The 19,296-nt window shown below is 48.7% G+C and overlaps 1 protein-coding gene across 1 annotated transcript in view; it reads left to right on the top strand.

Annotated features, from left to right (window-relative positions):
* Positions 1–397: 397 nt before the first annotated feature.
* Positions 398–19,296, top strand: part of RHEB (Ras homolog, mTORC1 binding) — a 44,301-nt gene continuing 25,402 nt past the window's right edge. The window contains exon 1 of the mRNA XM_049642145.1: positions 398–650. Coding sequence (XP_049498102.1) covers positions 599–650 — 52 coding nt within the window. The 5' untranslated portion in view covers positions 398–598. The remainder of the gene's footprint in view (positions 651–19,296) is intronic.

The raw sequence follows: 19,296 nt of genomic DNA, 5'->3' as shown, positions 1-19,296 counted from the left end.
ACTCGCGCGCTACCGCGGGGTCGCAGCCGGAATTTATTTTTAGCTCTGGGCCAGCAGCCCCGCCCTCGGCTCCGCCTCCTAGCCGCCCCCAATCGGAGACGGAGTTTCCGTCCCGTCATCGCGCGGGCGGGCGGGAGCTATCCAATCGGCGCCCAGAGAGAACTGGCGTAAGGAAAAGGCGGCGGAAGAGGGTGGGAGGGTCATGACGCAGCGAGTTTCAGTCGTGACTTTTCCGGGGGCATCTTGGCGTCCCCTCTATTTCCCCTTAAAGTAAAAGGGGGACGCACCCCCGTGCGTTTCGGGGGCGGGGGTGGCCGCCGCGGCGGGGAGGGCAGTGCTGACGCGAACCGCGGAGCGGGGGAGGCCCCCCTCCCCGCCGGCGGTGGTCACGTGGGCGTGTTTGGGGGCGGGGCCGCGCGGCGGTTCCGGGCGGTTGGGCGCGCGAGCGAGGAGCCCAAGCAGCCGCGCCTGCCCGCGCCCGCCCGCCCCGCCCCTGGATGCCGCTCTGCCCCGGCGCGGCCGCCGCCGATCGCAGCACAGCAGCCGCCGCCGCCGCCGCGGTTGATGTGGTTGGCCCGGGGCTGAGGAGGCCGCCAAGATGCCGCAGTCCAAGTCCCGGAAGATCGCGATCCTGGGCTACCGGTCTGTGGGTGAGTGGCGGGCGCCGCGCGGCCTCCGCGCCGGGGCCCAGCTTCGCCTGCGCGCCGGGACGCGGCGGCCCGGCCAAGTTTGGGGTCGGCGCGGCCATGTGGCGGCCGCGCGTTTCGTAACCAGCCTCCCGCCGCCGCCACCTCCATTTTGAGCGGAGGCGGCGAGGCCGGGCCCCGCGGGGCGGCGGCGGCGGCGGCGGGGGGCGGCCCGGGCTCGGGAGGCCGCGCGTGGGGAGGCCGCGGGCGGACGGGGAGGTCCGGGGTGGTCTGGGGCCGCCGAGCCGGAGGAGGGGTGTGCTCCCGGCCGGAACCGCCGCGGGGGGAAATCGCACCTGTCTCTCCACCTTCTTGCGGCTGGTTGTCCTGATCTTGCCAGCGGCCTTTCCGCCCCAAATTCAATAAAGTCCGTGGGATTTTAACAAAGGGAACGGCACCTTGGGGTTTTTTTTCTGTCCGTGGTGAAGTTCAGCATTTTAAAGAAAACCAGGGACCTGAATTTAGGACGTTTGGCTCCCGAGGGCAAGTTTCCCCCCGAAGAAACCCAAAAGACCCCTCTTCGAAAGCCCCCTAGATGTTGCCACGACCGATGTAGGAAGGCAGAGAAAACGAGATTTCTGATCTCTCGGTGTCCTATTTTTCTACGGGGAAAAAAAAAAAAATAATAAGGTCAGGTACTTGTAACCGGGCTGTCGAAGTGATTCAGAAGTTTGTTGGGTTTTTTTTTCTCCCCCTCCCAAAGGTTGACATATATTTGAAACTGTTCCCGGCAGTCGCCTTTCTGCGTCGCTGAGGTGGTCTGGGGTGGGGTGGGGGTGGAGGGGGTGCCGGAAAACGAGTGAGGAAACAGAACCGTTGAACTTAACCATGCTTCAGGGCGAGGCTTTATTGTCTTTGACAACCGGAAGCCTGGAGAAATTACGTTTATTTTTCGGTGTTGTTTTTAAGAAGTAACTGTCTAAGGAAAACGTGCACTTGATCGTGGTGGCGGGCGGGGGGGGGGGTGCTGGATAGGGAGGTGAAAGCGAAGGTTTGGAGTCTACCGGGATTGCAGAAGGAGGCAACAATAACTGCCTTCGGAAAGCTTGTAACTGCCGGCTACCCATTGGATGAACTCCCCGACTCCGCTTTCTGTGCTGCTTCCTCACCCCCATTTTCCACCGCCGGTGCCAGGGTCTGTGCTCTTTGACCAAGATCAGCTACGGGCATGCTTACTCATCCTTTTATCATCTCTCTCGTCGAAGTGCTGGGGGGTGGGGGAGTCCTGAGAAGGGGGGGGGGGGGGGAACCAAAGGCTGAGAGATGCTTGTGTAGAGATAGGGGGTGCCAAGAGCCCTAGGGATAACTCTGGTATGCAGTGGGAAATCATAGGTATATACCCATCGGGGGAATGGGTGAGGGTCTTGGTGGCTGCCGCTCGCAAGTAACCCTGCAGCAAATCGAGGCATTTAAAAACCACCAGCAGCCCCCTCCCCAAGTGCCCATGTGGAATCTGACCTTTATTGGCAGCCTGAGTCACCCAGCCCTTGCTTCTTTCTCTGTTCTCTTTATTTCCTCTGCATTTGGAAGAGTGGGACTATGACCTGTTCTGGCTCTTGAGTGAGCTCTAATCAGATACAGAGTGCCTCTGAATAACCAAGTTACAGGTGACATCTACCTGGGCCACCTGTTTTCAGCTTAAAAGAATGTCCTAAAGATACTGACTGACTCACTGCTTGAAATTCCCCAGATGGTGATTCTAGGCTTCAGTAATAAGCGAGTCTAGCGTTCTATGGCGGTTTTTGCTAAAGAAGTCCTTATGTCCAACAGATCTGTTCTGTTTTGCCTTCCATCTATTACCCCCAACCTTTGCCTTTGATTTTAAAGTTGTTTACCTTTGTTAGGAACCAAGGCACTTTGTGGTTTGTGGGTCTTTTGTTTTGCCAGCATCAGAAAAGGAAGTATTGGCCACCCTTTGGAGAATTACTCAGTATTCAGGCTTCTAGTTCGCGGACATGTTTGCTTGAATGCGGTTCTACTAGAGAAGTTTGAGTATATGTGTTTCTAGGCTGTGTTATTTTTTGAGGCTGAGCTGCTGTGTCCTATTGACTGAAGGGAAAGAGAGGTAGAAAAGGGGGCGCCTGAGTGACTCTGGAGCGTGTGACTCTGGATCTCGGGACTGTGAGTTCCAGCCCCATGTTGGATGTAGAGATTGCTTAAGAATAAAATCTTTAAAGAAAATAATAAAAGGTGGTAGGAAAAGGCTCAGCTAGAACCCACACCTTTCTCAGAACGTTCTCTTAATTAACTCTCTTTTGCCAGTTTGACAGGTAGGGTACGTGTCATTGTGACTTTGTCGCGTTACCGACTTTATTTGAAGAGTTCGCCTTCAGATAAAACGAAATGCTGTGACGGTTTTACTTGGCTTTCAAATTTTGCATTTTTTTTAAAAACCTTGATAGAACTACCAGTGAGGAATGTATAATTCGCAGGTAATTCATACAGCCCTTTTTCCTGAAGTGCTTTTCCTGTTATTTACAATGTTAAATTAAGCCTTTAAGGACACGTCACCTATAACGCAGTCTGGCTTTCTGGGAGTGCTTTGTATTAATTGTTTTAGTGGTGGCACATGTTCAAGCTCCCTTACGCCCATTGTTTCTAATACAACAAGTAGTCCCATGATAGGACGTAACTAAACTAAATCAAGCTAAAAATATAGTGTCGGGTCACTGTTTTCAAATAAAATCTGGTACATCCTTCCCTGGAACCTTCAGCAGAGAGCTTTGATGGTCTCGTTTACCATTAGACCATAATCAAAAGGTTTTTGGTCATATATAAGTCTCTGAGGCTAACAAGAGAGAGGGGATCACAGGAATGTGAAAGATCATGAGAGAGAAAATGAAACAGCCCTGTGGTTTGGTAAAAGACGATTCAGAAGTAACTCAAATTATTACCTTGTCAAAATGTTTTAGGTAGGAAAGAAGATGCACCTTTTAGTTGGATACTTCATAGAGAAATAAGTCATTAAATCTGTTCCCAGTGGAATACAATCCAACTATATTCTTTTTTTTAATTAAAAATATCTTTTTAACGTTTTATTTTATTTTATTTTGAGAGAGGGAGAGGGAGGGGCAGAGAAATGGGGAGACACAGAATCCGAAGCAGGCTCCAATCTCTCAGCACAGAGCCCGCCCGACACGACGCTGGGCTGGAACTCAAACTTTGGGATCATGACCTGAGCCAAAGTCGGACGCTTAACCGACTGAGCCACCCAGGTGCCCCAGAATGCAGTCCAACTGTATTTTGACTTAGTGTCTTTTTAAATTACTCTATCCTTTTCTGACACATTTCATTGAAAATGATAAAAAGAAAACATTCTTCGCCATATATGAAATCTGTCCTCATGTGAAGTTGTGTGTTCAGGCACTCGATAACATTTGGTTGTGTACTTGTGGGTGGGGTAGTCCTATAGTGACCACCTTCTGTTGATGCTTGAAATTAACTTCTGTTTGTTTGTTTTTGTCTTTCGGTGCTGTTCGTTTGTTCTGTTCAAGGGAATCATCAGAGCTTGCATTTGTGATCATGACAGTTTGAGCACCGGGTGTTATTTTGATGTCCCTGTGGGTTCTGTCTGTCCACAATCACTTTCATCAGGCCCAAAAGAAACAGTACCTATTGATACACTGCCCCACTCCTCACCCCTGCCCCAGGCATCCACTAACCTTCCTGTGTCTGTGAATTTACCCGTTCTGGACATTTCGTATAAATGGAATCGTACATACATGGTCTTTTGTGATGGGCATCTTTCGTGTCACATGCAAATTTTCCAGATTCATCCATGTTGTAGCATGTATCAGTAATTCCCTTTCGTTGCCAACTCCTGTAGAAGAATTTTTTTCTACCCTGTTCCATTGAATTCCACTGGTTTATTTTTCGCTTTCAATGGATCTTCCACCCATGACTGATTTTGTGACATCATATCTTCGCTATTTCAAAAAGGATGGTTCACTGTTCTGCAAATCTTTCTACGTTTTGATGCATTTCAACATATGAACTTTTTAATTTTTAATTTTTTTAATGTTTATTTTTGAGAGAGTGTGTGAGAGGGGGAAGGGCAGAGAGAGGAGGAGATACAGAATCCGAAACAGGCTCCAGGCTCTGAGCTCTCAGCACAGAGCCCGTCGTGGGGCTCAAACTCACGAACCGTGAGATCATGACCTGAGCCGAAGTTGGACGCTTAACCTACTGAGCCACCCAGGCGCCCCAACACACAAACTCTTTTAATCACGTTTTTAAACATCACCCTCATTCTCCTTAGAAGAAATGTAAATATTGGGAGGCTTTAAGCTCACCGTGCAAGATGCACGTTCTCCAAAATTCTCACGTCCTCCCGAGAGTTAAGGATTTGATGGTTGGTAGAGTGCTGCCGGTCTTCCTTGAGGTGACAGTCTCATTTCTTTCATTTCGGGAAGATGTCTGCCCAGATAGTCACATTTGAAAGAATGATGGTTGGTCACTCCCGCGAGTAAAAATGATGCTCCGTGAGCAAAGTGGCTATTTTCAGATCACTTCCCAAACAGTTGCGCGTGTGCGTTTCCTTGAGACAAACATCGGACTTCAGTATTCAGGAGCGCCATGTGTCGACATACCATTTTGTCACGCAGAATATTAAAAAGACCTGCTTTAAGGCTCAAGACAAGGTTAATCATTTTTACTGCTGTCTCAAGGGCACTCTTCCGTAAAAATTGTTCTTACCATGGGTGTATGGTTGTGAAGGCTGCAGCGTGTGATCCCTGTCGTTTGTACATCCGTACATGGCTTTTGCAGCGTCGAAGTGTAAATACGAACATAGTGGGAAAGGCACCTGGTATCTTGGTATCGTGATGAAAATGTTTTTGACCTCCTGAGCCCCCTGAAAAGGTCTCAGGGGACCCCCAGAGTTTCTCTGTTCTCTGAGAATCGTTGGACTGTGGCAGGTGCCGAACCTGGCTGGGCTGCTACTTGCTGTCGCGCAGAATTGAATGGAGAGTGGCCGCATCCTGGATGCTGCTCAAAGGGGTGGTTACCGCAGTCTTCGAGGAGCCTTCCAGAAGAGGCCCGGTCGCCTGGTCGGAGAGAGGGATGGGGAGGCGGGAAAGCGCTCGCGTGCTTGGGAACTGAAGGAAGCAGGGTGGCTAGCAGAGAATATGGTGGGAGTAGGAAGTGAAGTTGGAGAGGTGGTGGGGGGCCGGAGGAGGGACGGCCTCGCAGGAACGTCGGGGGACCATTCCTTCTGAGCGGTGAGTGGTGAGTTACCAGAGCCTGGGGAGACTTAGGACACCTGAAAGCGAGTTGACTTGGCCTCTGATGGTGATGCAGTTTGGGGTGAGTGTTGTGTTTTGACTTGGTAATGGTGAGACTCCCAGAGATCAGTAGAAATTGGCCACGGGTGGCAGCGTGTCAGGACCCACATGCTAATAACACAATTTTCCAATGTAAGCAGCAGAATGGGGGCAGGGAGACTTAAGTACAAGCAGCAATGTTATCACAAAATGAGAAACCACCGTCCCTACCTAGGATTATGTAGTCCAAAATATACTTTATTTTTAAATTTTTTTAACGTTTATTTTCGAGGGAGAGAGAGCGAGCAGGGGAGGGGCAGAGAGAGAGGGAGACACAGAATCCGAAGCAGGCTCCAGGCTCTGAGCTGTCAGCACAGAGCTCGACACGGGGCTCAAACCCATGAACTGTGAGATCGTGACTTGAGCAAAAGTCTGCCCCACTTAACCGACTGAGGCACCCGGGCGCCCTGACACTTTCTTTTTCTTTCTTTTTTTTTTTTTTTTTTGAGTTTGCTTATTTATTTTGGTTGGGGGGCGGGGAGAGAATCCCAAGCAGGCTCCGCGCTGTCAGCACAGAGCCCTACGCGGGGCTCAATCCCACGACCCTGGGATCATGACCGGGGCTGAAATCAAGAGTCTGACGCCCGTCAACTGACTGAGCCACACAAGCACCCCCTACGACACTTTTTTCTTAGTTGAAGGTCTAGAATAAGGAGTTAACAATTTTAATATTGTCCATGAGTGGGTTGTATTTAGTTATGCGAATAAGTCAGAGCTGCACTCGAACATGATTGTGCAAGTTAAAGCGTTTTGAAATCTTCAGTGATCACCCTTGAGAGAACCTTTATCCTTAGTTCTAGAACTGTTTATCATCAAGTAGCAAACTAAGCCAAAAGTAATCCAGTTCTCACAGTCCATCTTAAATCAGAATCCAAACTGGTGGGGACCTTTATCATGAATTTCTTGATTGGTTTAGAAATGTAATTTAATATCTCAAACACAGCGGTCCTGGAACGTTATTTAAAATTTTTTTTACGTTTATTTATTTTGAGAGACACACGCACAAGCAGCCGAGGGGCAGAGAGAAGGAGAGACAGACTCTCCAGCAGGCTCTATGCCATCAGCGTGGAGCCAGCGTGGAGCCAGCGTGGGGCTCAAACTCACGAGCTGTGAGATCATGACCCGAGCCAAAATCCAGAGTCGAACACTTAACCGACTGTGCCACCCAGGTGCCCCTGGAATATCATTTTAGTATTTTAACGTTCTTTTTTTTTCCCATGTTTTTTATTTGTTTTATTTATTTATTTATTTTTTTTTTGATTGAGAGACAGACAGAACACTAGCTGGGGAGGGGCAGGGAGAGAGGGAGACACAGAATTTCGAAGCAGGCTCCAGGCTCCGAGCTGCCAGCCCAGAGCCCGACGTGGGGCTCGAACTCACGAACCGCGAGATCATGACCTGAGCTGAAGTCGGACGCTTCACCGACGGAGCCACCCAGGCGCCCCAACATTCTTAAACGTATACTGGGCATCTGATAAAAAAGAGTTCTGTGTAGGACATGGGAATTTCAAGTCGAAATTGAGATTAATTTAGAACGAAAGTACTAGAAGCCTTGCATTACGCTCTGTGGGTAAGTGAAAACTGGACAGTGTGAGGATCCTCATAAAATTAACTCCCTCGTGCCCTTGGCTGCTTGGCACTCCCCTTACCTGCCTGTTCCCGCTCCCTCATTTCTCTTTCTGTTGTGCTTGCAGAAAGACTCCTCAGGGACTTTTGAAAGAGAAATTGATGTTTCAACAAGATACGTGATCCTACTTTTTGCAAGATTAAAAATTGAATATTAACTCCACAGTGTCATAGTAAATAACTTGTGTACGTGGAAATGAAAGTATCGACTCTCACAGTTAATGTAGTTCTATGAAATGAAAATGCTCTTCTAAGACTGTATTAGATACAAACGCATCCGGCTGATACTTCACGGTTTTCAAATCTAAATCACACTCAGGATATGTTAAAGAGAATATTTTAAACCGTAGCTTCTCTTTATTCTCGTTCAAGACTTGTATAGACGACTAAAAAACACAAGTGGCAATATTCAACCATGCTGGCTAACATCAAGAGGGATGAGGGCTCAAGATGATCTTGGCAAAGGGGACGCACCGAGGTAAAATGTGGCGCTCCGTGGCAGGAGGGGAGTGGGAAAACACTGGAATCTCCAGTCTGCCTGCTAGGAGAGAACTCTCCACGGTAGGGTGCATCTCTGAGCAGGCTCATACGGCCTTGAGTACACCAGGGGGCTGGAATGCGTGACTGGGAGACACAGGAGCTGGGCACACAGAGTTGGGACCAGAAGGTCGCTGCAGTGCCCATGGGGGGAAGGGATGACCACAGATGGAAAGTCTTATGTTTAGGTTTCAGAAAAGGGTTCCCAAGTGCATACGGGTTGAGGCCCTGGGTTCGCTTCCCAGGCAGGGGCGCCTGGGTGGCTCAGTTGGTTAAGTAAGCATCCGACTTCAGCTCAGGTCGTGATCTCGCAGTCTAGTCTGTGAGTTCGAGCCCCATGTCAGGCTCTGCGCTGACAGCTCAGAGCCTGGAGCCTGCTTCAGAGTCTGTGTCTCCCTCTCTCTCTGCCCCTCCCCCGCTCATGCTGTCTCTTTCTCCCTCTAAAAAAAATAATCAGACATTTAAAAAAAAATTTTTTTTTTTTTTTAATTTGCCGGGCATTTGAACCACCCAGCGCTCATTCTGAACCACAGGGAGAGCGGTCTCTTCAGTGCTGGGTGGCGCGTGTCGAGGAGTATTGCCAACTTAGAGTAGTGGTTCTTGGAATTCATGGGCTTTCCCTGGGATTGTGGGCATGTTTTCTGGGGAAAGAGGTGGCTTCTGTCCACTCTCCAAAGGATTTCAGTCCCACCAACCCCCCCCCCCCCCGCCCCCGCCTTTAGTAAGATTGAATTACTAAAATGACTGGTTGAAGGGGCAGCTGGGTGGTTGGTTCATTTGGTGAAGCATCTGACTCGGGCTCAGGTCATGACTCACGGCTCATGAGTTCAAGCCCTGCCTCGGGCTTGCCACGGTCAGAGCAGAGCGGACTTCAGATCCTCTGTCCGCCCCCTCCCCCGCCCCTCCCCTGCGCACATGCACCTGTGTGCACGTGTTCTTTCTCTCTCTCTCAAAAAATAAACATTTTTTTTAAATGACTGGTTGAAGAGGACAGGGTGGGGATTAAGTGTCAGATGTTATTCAGATAGGCATTCATTAAATGCTCGAGTAAGTCCCTGCATATGCCAGACGCTGTGTGCTGAGTCACAGAGGCCGAGGCAGTCCTGATCCCTGCCCTCAGGGAGCTTCGTGTAGTGAGGGAGCCACAGTAAATGCCACTATTAATAGTAATAGTGGTTGTTCTCAAAGCATGGGGTGGGGGGAGGGGGGCCTTCAACTCTGGGAGGTGTAGGTCCTGTTTTTGTGCCTGTTCTGCAGATGAGGAAACTGAGCCACCAAAAGGTTCGACGAGTCGCCCAAGATCACACGTTTATTAAGTAGCTGAGCCAGGATTTGAATCGAAGCAGCGATTCCAGAGCCAGCACCACCGTCCGGGCCCGTTCACAGATCATTTTCACATCCAATCGGGATAAATGCTTTGAAAGACGTAATCCCGGGGACAGCTCTTGTGACCCTGGGTGGGGGTAGACAGTTGTCCCCAAAGAACCGTCATTAAATAATGCTGGAGTTAGCCGGGCAGGGGAAGAAGGGCAAATGCCTTCCAGTCAAAAGGAACGGCACGGGCAGAGCCCCTGAGGGCCAAAGGAGCCTGGCCTAGTGGGGCCGGACCCCTGCGTGGTGAACGAGGTGGAGACAGTGAGATGTGAGCGGGCGGGGAGGTCACGCGGGACTTATATCTGTGTGCGGACTGTCGGTCGGGAACCGGCCTTACAGGCCTTGTCGAAAGTTTTAGACTTTTCCCTAGAAACAGCGAAAAGTCAAGGCTGTTAAGCGACAATTAAGGTGATCTTCGACACCAAGATGGACTAACGTCTTCTCTAAATATATGTCGTGCACGCTGTACTGTCGCAGTAGAGCAAGTGAGGGAAAAGAAGGTGTCATTAGGAAAATCATAAGGAAGAAGACACATTTGCAGCCGGTACATAAACAAGCGAGCGTAGCCGCGTGCCAGTGAAACCTCACTTACAGACGCTGACATTTGAATTTCATCTAACTTCCACATCGGGAAATAGTATTGATTTTTTTTCTTTCCAACCAGTTGAAAATGTAAAAACCATTTGTAGTTCGCAGGCTGTACAAAAACACCGGGGGCCACATCTGGCTCCTGGTCTGTAGTTTGCTGACCCTCCCGTATTGTGCCCTCAAGAAGATCCCTCCCCCCGCTCTGCGAGGTGCACGGGGCAGTCGGGGTGGAAGGGCGAAGACCAGGCACATCCTGAAGGGTCACCAGGCGAGTTGTCGGGGACTGGTGGGGTACAGGCAGGATGATGAGGAGACAGAGTTGGCAGGTGATGAGGGGGAAATCGGCAAGGCTGCGGCGTGGGAGACGCTAAGGGTAACCTTCAGGTGGTTCGCGCGAGAGCCCGGATGCGTAATGGTGCCATTGGCAGAAGGGAGAAGGGGTACGCCAGGATTCGGAGATGGACCAGATTCATTTATGTACCTGCCAGATCACACACTCACCCTGCTTGCTGGCTGCGGAGGCCCTAGCAGGGACCCACCCAGTTCCCGTGGTCCTAGAGACAGGTGGCTGTGCCTTCATTTGGGATTCTGAGGAGTTGCTGCTCCCGGATCCCCGGGGCACCCGAGGGAGTGCCCCAACACACCTTCGGGGTGCGGCGTCGTTGCCCTGCTGCCTTGGAAACGGGAGGTTGCAAGACCCAACTTGGAGGTCCCACGTGGCTTACACTGCTCCACCAGGCAGGGGTCCTGAGGATTCGTGTCCATCTACAGGGACATTCCTTGCTTTGGGGGGGGGGGGGGGGGAGGGGAGTTGGGCTCCATCTCTAGACCTTTTCATCCTGCATAATTGCTACCCAAATGCGTAAATATGGTATGAAATGTTTTCTTCATCTGGCCGTGTTTCTGGATGACTGTTACCTGAAAAAACTGGACCGTATACAAAATGGACATACCTGCCATTTCTTAAAGCTTTGTGGAAGTTTTCCTGGTAGGCAGCTAAGTTTATATACAAGTAGGATGTTCCTGTATCCTATTTTTTTCTTTTTCTTTTTTTTTTTTTTTGTTAATATTTATTTATTTTGGGGGAGAGCGCGAGAGGGGGACAGAGGATCTGAAGCGGGCTCTGCGCTGACAGGCTGACAGCAGAGAGCCTGATGTGGGGCTCGAACTCACAAACCATGAGATCATGACCTCAGCTGAAGTGGGCCGCTCAACCGACTAAGCCACCCAGGTGCCCCGGATGTTCCTGTATCCTTAAACCGTCGCGTAGAGCAGCATTGCCCGACAGAAATACAATGCAAGCCATAGAGGGAATTTTAAATGTTCCAGTAACCACATTAAACAAGTAAAAAGAAACAGGTGAAATAATTTCAGTGTATGTTTAACTTATTAGCCCAATGTGTCCAAAATATCATTTCAATATATATTGCATATTTTTGGTATTGTTACCTTTTATCCTAAGCTTTCGAAATTCTGTATGTTTTACACTGTGTATGACATGTCTCAGGACTAACCACGTTTCAGATGTTCATCATCCACACATAGGGCTGCTGACCCCCCGCGGTTGGACAGCCTGGTATATAGCAAGGAATGGATGGGTGGTCATAAATGGGTCATTGTAGATTCTTGAAGAACTTTTGAAAAAACAATTTTTTTAAGTTTATTTTATTTACTTATTTTGAGAGACAGAGCTTGAGCGGAGAGAGGCAGAGAGAGAACCCCAAGCAGGCTGCGTGGGGCTCGAACTTTCGAACCATGAGATCATGACCTGAGCTGAAATCAAGAGTCAGACGCTTAACCGCTTAGCCACCCAGGCACCCCGAAGAAATAACTTTCATAAACAACCATTTGCGCTCACCCGATGAATGTCTTCTTTCATTTTGCTAATTTTTTGTTATTGCTAGTTTTGATGAATCTTAAAACTACATGCTCTTCGGTATGTTAAAAATTGTGTTCTAATTTGGGAATCTATCTCCTGTTTGCTTTTCTCTAGCTCTTTTCCGCCCTGAACCCCAGCCTTCTCCCCAGGTTTGGCTACAAATGTGGAAAAATTCATTCTTCCTTGTTGCCAAGCGTTATCAGGTCTGTCCCCTTGCCTTCCTGCGAGTCTGTATCTCTAAATCAGTCCACGGGAGATGAATCTCCTCTATTTTAAAACTCTTCAGGGAGCCCTCTCCATGGCCTTTCTTGGCAGAATTTTGTTTTTCTTTTAGTTTAATAACTCTGACAGTTAATAAAGTTCTTCATTTACGTAGCTCCAGTGTTCATGTTTCCACATAAACTTCTTGTATTCTCCGCAGTGGAAGCATCTGGAAGCATCATGCTTGGCAGGAGTGAGCACCCGGGAAGTATTTGAATGAGTAATAATTTTATGAACCAGTTTTGCTTGGTTATTCTGTCTCGTCTTTGTCGTAATAATAATTGCGCCTTCGTTTTTTTTTCTCACCTAGCATCTATTTTTAAAAAATTGGGAAGGGGGCGTGAAAGACTGAGAAGGTGTCAGCCCCGGTTAACTCACAGGAACAGAGGAGATAATTCACAAGACAGTGTTCTACAAATTCTGAAAACAGTGTCTGGCTTGTAGTCTCTGGTGAACGGTTACATTTTGGATTATCTGCATCCCATGCCTTCCTGGGAGTCTGTGATGGAGGTGTGGACGTAGGTGTGCCTGTCAGAATCACAGCGAACACCGAAGAAGTCTTTACGCTCCCCCTTCTAAAATCGGAAGGTATGCGTAGTTTTTGAAAAGGCTTCCTTGGTGACCTTGACGTTCATGCCTATCACCCCAGCCCCTCAAAAAAACAGCAGCAGCCTGTTGACAGAACCACACATTTTGTACCGAAGGGGGTGTGGTACTTCAGGGGGGCACGTAACTGGCATTGTGTACCACGTAAGGAGCGCGTTCCTGAATCTTCCTACGGTTCGTTGTTATTCTGGCCCTTCTGATAATGACCCATTCAGGGTGCGGTCCATTTATAACCCCAGGCGAGTCTGCGGGTCTTTGCTGCCGCCTGCAAACCTTGTCTTTTCGCTGATGTCCCTCCTGTTGGCGGTTCGCAGAGAAACGCCTTCCTGGGACCCCTGTCCTGTCCCTGTGGCACTCTTGAACCAGCCAAATGCTGCAGAGATGGTGACGTGCCGGTGGCAGGCTTTACTCATTAGCAAGTCAGAACCTTCTGCTCCCGCGTCCTCTGGAGCCGCAAGAAACATGTGGACGTGTTAGGGGAGGACATGTGGAAGGGGGAAGGCCCGGCTCTCCCAGCTGAGTCTAGCCCCCAGCCACCAGGGAATGACTGCTGGACCAGCCCTGCGCTGGGATGCCGAGCCCATCCTTGATTGTAGAATCCGAGAACAGATGACCTGGTTGCTGGCAGTAGCACGAAATTTTGGGGTGGTTTGTTACACAGCAGCAGATGACCGAACAGTTGGGGGTTTCCTGCTTCAGGGGGTGTGTGTGTATTTTTATACTTCTTGATTTCTTTATCATGCTATTTTTTTAAGGTTTTGATTTTTTTTAGGAGTCTGGTCTTGTGTTTTTTTTTTTTTAATGTTTGTTTATTTTTAAGAGATGGAGAGACAGAGCAGGGAAGGGGCAGAAGGAGAGAGGGAGATACACAATCTGAAGCGGATTTTCCTCCCAAGCTGATTTAGTCGTTAACTGATTTAGCAGTTAATAGTATTATTACTAATAGCGACATTTATTGAGGATTTACTAACATTCCAGGTATTCTACATGTATTTTCATTTATGTGTAAGGTCGGTACTGTTAACCATTTGACACATAAGCGAATGGACTCAGGAAAACTGCCTACAGTGACATAGCTAACAATCACCATCCTATTCTGCATAGTAAAAAAATAGTAAATTTCTTCCCCCCACACACATTTTTTTTTTAAGTTTATTTATTTTTGAGAGAGAAGAGAATACGTACATGTGCAGGGGAGGGGCGGGGAGAGAGAATCCCAAGTGGGCTCCAGACTGTCAACGCAGAGCCCGATGCGGGGGTTCAAACCCACGAACTGTGGGATCATGACGTGAGCCGAAGTTGGGTGCTTAACCAACAGAGCCACCCAGGCACCCCGTGGCTTCCCCTTTTTTATACTTTTTTAAAAATCAAGTTTTATTGATGTATAACTTGCATATATTAAAATACGCATTTTAAGTGTAAAGTTAGATGAGTTTTGATAGGTTTATTCACCTGTGCAACCATGACTCCGAAAGACAGAACAGAACCTTTGTGTCATCCCCAAACCTTCCTTCATGCCCCAGCCCCACTCCCAGGCAAGCACTGATCTGCTTCCCGTCACCGCGGATTAGTTTTTCTTTGTTCTAAAATTTTATATAAATAGAATCCTGCAGTGCATACTCTTTTTGTCTGGCTTCTCTCAGAAAGCGTGATGGTTTTGAGATTCACCCGGTCGTCATGTGTGTAAGTAGTTCGGTTTATTGCCGAGTACTATCCCGTTGAATGGCCGTGCCCTCATCTGTCTCTCCTGTCACCCGTTGGTTGGTTCCAGTATTTACTAATAAAGCCGCGGTAAGCATTTGCTACGTCTTTGTGCACATGCGGTCATTTTTCTTTGGTAAATACCTAGGAATGGTGTTGCACGAACCACGTATTTCTTAAGTGTGTAACGTTGTGGGACGCTCCCAAACTCTTCCCCAGTGCCATTTGTGCCATTTCCCACTTCTACCAGCAACAAATTAAGAGTTCCGTCCTCACCGAGGCTTGGTATCGTGGATCTTTGTAACTTTTGCCCCGCTAATAACGAAGGTGGTGGGTCGTGGTTTTATTTGAATTTTCCCAGTGGCTAATGATGTTGAGCATCTTTCCATTTACCTGTTGGTATGGTAATTCAAACGTCTTTTGTGATTTGCCTCTTCCAGTCTCTTGCCTGTGCTGTCGGGTTCCTTTTGAGTTATTTTGAATACACACAGAGAGTAGCTCAGCGGTCAGGTCACCGGGAGCTGGGGAGGGGACAGGGGAGTGGAAGTGACGGCTCACAGGCATGGGGGTTCTTTCTGGGGGGATGAAAATGTCCCAGAGTTGGTCGTGGTGACAGCTGCCCAGCCCTGTCAGTGTACTAAAAATGTAATCGTGCTCTTTAAAGAGATGACTTCTATGGTACGTGAATTCCATCTTAATAAAGTTCTTTAAAAAACGAAAGGAAAAACAGGTGTATTCGTGTCCTTTAGGGAAGCACCCCAAATGGTGGGTTGGGGGTGGAGCAACAGAAATGTATTCTGTCACAGCTCTGGGGTCAGAAGTCTGAAATCAAGGTGCCCGCGAGGATCTCTTCCAGTCCGGTCTCCCGGGCTTGTACGTATTGACATGTTTCCGGGGCACCGTTAACAAACCTCATTGCATGGAGTAAAGCAGTGGAGACCCTACTAGTGTGTTTACAGCTGCCTCAGGAGGAGGAGGATCTGGATGAGACTGGGAGGGAATGGGATCCAGAGCACAAGTGGCCAGGAGAGCATTTGTGGGAGGAAGAGGTGGTCACAGCAGGTGACCGCTGAGGTTAGACACCACGTCACGCGCATAGCTGTGTCCCAGGACCTGCCTCATATTAGATGTCCTTTAAATGCGTATGATCAGAGCTGCTGGGAGGAACTAGAGGATTTGGGGACATCCCGGAGGCTGGAGGAGAAAGGTGACTCAGGGTGATCCAGGAGATGTGAATTTGTTTCCTGACAACAGTGGTTCTCAGGCTTGGGTGCCCCGTAGAATGGGGGCGGGGCTTGTTAACACTTCCAGTAGGTTTGGTTGGGACTTAAGAATTTGCCGTTGTAATAGGTGACCCTGGGATGCTGCCGGGACCACATTTTCACCACTTCGGCAGGAGGAAAGGGGGCCGTGGGACAAGCACAGGGGAAAGGTGCAAAGACCGTGGCTTGAGAATAGTCGTTAACCCACAGGGTTGCGGAATTTTTCTGCAGCTGAGCTCCACAGGCTCCCCAAGGGCAAACGATCAGATTAAGATCAGAGGGTTTTTCAGGGGCCCCGGGGAAAGGAAATTGGAGGGGTTTGACAAGAAAGTAGTGGACAGTGATTTATCTTGGGGCTTAAAGTGATAGGCAAGGAAATGAAGCATGGTGGGGATTGGAGATTCAGGATGTGATCACGCAGAGTGGTAGATTTCTGACCTTTCCAATTACAGCCTGCACTAAGAAAGAGTTTACATTGTGACGCAGTCATGAATGTTTGTATAACTGGAAGAAAAGTTTCATCACTTTATTACAGGCGATCCACTCTGGTGTACTCTCTCTTTAAAAACAATCTGGGGGTGCCTGGGGCCTCAGTCAGTTAAGTGTCCGGCTTCGGCTCAGGTCATGATCTCGTGGTTCAGGAGTTCGAGCCCCACATCGGGCTCTGTGCTGACAGCTCAGAGCCCGGAGCCTGCTTCGGATTCTGTGTCTCTTTTTTTCTCTCCCTCTCCCCTGCTCTCTCTCTCTCCCCCCTCTCTCTCTCAAAAATAAACATTGGGGTGCCTGGGTGGCTCAGTCGATTAAGCGTCCGACTTCGGCTCAGGTCATGATCTCACGGTCTGTGAGTTCGAGCCCCACGTCAGGCTCTGTGCTGACAGCTCAGAGCCTGGAGCCTGCTTCGGATTCTGTGTCTCCCTCTCTCTCTCTCCCTCCCCCACTTGAACTCTGTCTCTCATAAACATTTTATATAAATAAATAAACATTAAAAAAATTTTTTTAATTAAAAAAAAAAACACAGATAGTCTGGTCATAGTTCAGTATATTGACTTCATCACCTGGTGGGTTTCAGCCCCCTGGTTTGAAAACTTTACTTCCGGAGATGTGCTCGATAGAAGTCAGAGAGTGAGGGCCGGGAGAACGTCCCGCTTGTGATTGGTACATGGGAGGTGCAGGTGTTAGGAGGGGAGTTGTCTGGGAGGGGTTACCAGCCAGGGTCTGGTGCTGGGCTCACAAGGTGGCTCTCTGAAGTGACACAGATGATTATTGGTGGCAATACAGTGAAGCTTTGAAGCTGAAGTGTTAGCTTATCTACGTGGACATCAGGTCGCATAAGGCGAGGTTAGGAATTTCAGGTGAAAATGAAAGCAGTCCTCGGGGATGGGTTGTGTCCCAGATACATCACACTGCTCTCCGTGGACCCTGTGCCAAGCGACTTGACAGACTAGTTGGTAGATGGAACCTTCTCCTCCCCATTATGCCCCGATGAACAAGTAATGTGCCAGCTGTTCCCGGAGAATGCTGGCTGGGGAGAGGGGGAAGTAATCCAAAAGTAGGGTTTTGTTGTGGGTTTTTTTTTTAGGAGAACAATCATGAAAACGAGTTCAAAATTAACCTGAAAGCTCTTAAAATGTTTTGTGCACAGCGCTCATTTTGCAGTAATCACAAGTGTGAGAGATTCAGTCAGCAACTGTGCAGGTGTATCTTCCGTGGGGAAAATACCGGGTGAACAAAGTTACTGGGCCCCGTTATCCTTGGCGAGAAACACATAAATGCTGGGTTTACCTGGTAAAAGTGTAGAAGAAACTTAAGAAAAAAAATTTTTTTAATGTTTATTTATTTTTGAGAGAGAGAGAGAACGTGGGGCCGGGGAGGGCGACGGTCAGAGGGAGAGGGAGACAGAATTCGAATCAAGGATGTGGGAAGTCGTTGGACGCTTGACCGACAGAACCCCCCGGGCACCACAGGAAGAAACTTTTTAAAAATGATTTGTAGGATTTGGGGCGGGGGGTCCCTGGCAGCTCAGTCACTTAAACATCCAGTTCTTGATTTCGGCTCAGGTCATGATCTCATGGTTCGTGGGATTGAGCCCCACATCGGGCTCTGCGCTAGACAGCGTGGAGCCTGCTTGGGGTGTTCTCTCTCTCTCTCTCTCTCTCTCTCTCTCTCTCTGCCCTTCCCCCTCCCCCGTGCTCTCTCTATAAATAAGTAAACTTAAAAAAAAATGAAAATCTGTAGGATTTTTAAAGTTAAGGGGGGTTTCAGTCTAGCCGAAGAGTATTTGGAAGTTAATTGTGGAAGATGGGGATATTTTGTTTTCAAACCTTTTCAGTACTACGTTATGTCACCAAATGAGTGATCTGCGCCCCTCTGTGCGTTAATAACACACATCTGCGTATGTGGTGCCTTTTATTTTCTTTCAGATCACTCCTGTGTTTTCATACAACATTTCTCCAGAGAGTTGATCTGGAATTTGAGGTTCTTCTCAGATCGTACAAATTTATGAGCCTACTGAGAGCACACGATTGTTGCTGAAACGTCTTCAGGAAGTAACTAGTGTTTCAGAATCTGAATTTGGTAAATGTAAAGGCCACAGTAAATTCATGACGTTATAATGAAGGGAAAATGTTAAAGGTGATCAAGAATATCACTTGTGGAGGCGCCTGGGTGGCTCAGGCGGTTAAGCGGCCCACTTCGGCTTAGGTCGTGATCTCTCGCAGTTTGTGAGCTCGAGCCCCACATTGGGCTCTGTGCTGACCCCTCAGAGCTTGGAGCCTGTTTCAGATTCTGTGTCTTCCTCTCTCTCCCCCCCCCCCCCCCCCCCCCCCCACTCTTGCTCTATCTCTCACGCTCTCTAGCGCTCTCGCTCTTGCTCTCAAAAATAAACATTAAAAAAAAATTTTGTGTTTAAAAAGAGTATCATTTGTGGATCAGCAATGCCTTTTGTAGCTGCAAACTGCTCTAGAGGACGAGGAGGTCCCTGAAAGCCAGAAATTGCTGGAAGCGAGGCTAAGGACGTTATTAAAGTGGGATTTGTTTACTAACATTAATATAAAGGTCTCAACACTGGCTGCCTAATAATGCGACTTTTTATTTATTTTTTTAATGTTTATCTTTATTTTTGAGACAGAGAAAGACAGAGCATAAACGGGGGAGGGGCAGAGAGAGAGGGAGACACAGAATCAGAAGCGGGCTCCAGGCTCTGAGCCACCAGCACACAGCCCGATGCGGGGCTCAAACTCATCAACTGCGAGATCACGACCCGAGCTGAAGTCGGACGCCCAACCGACTGAGCCACCCAGGCGCCCCATAATGCGACTTTTTAATGGAAACGGCAGAAAAACCCGCTGTGTCCTGTCAGCAAACGTGGTCTTCCTGTCCCTTCTTCATTTAAATAATTAATTACCTCCCCCTAGGGGAGAGTGCAGAGGAGGAGAGACCCCAGGGGATGCCAGAGC

This window comes from Panthera uncia, chromosome A2 (genome assembly GCF_023721935.1).
Source record: "Panthera uncia isolate 11264 chromosome A2, Puncia_PCG_1.0, whole genome shotgun sequence".
NCBI lineage: Eukaryota > Metazoa > Chordata > Mammalia > Carnivora > Felidae > Panthera > Panthera uncia.
The sequence above is the reverse complement of the archived record's forward strand: the minus strand, read 5'-3'. Positions and strand labels throughout refer to the sequence as shown.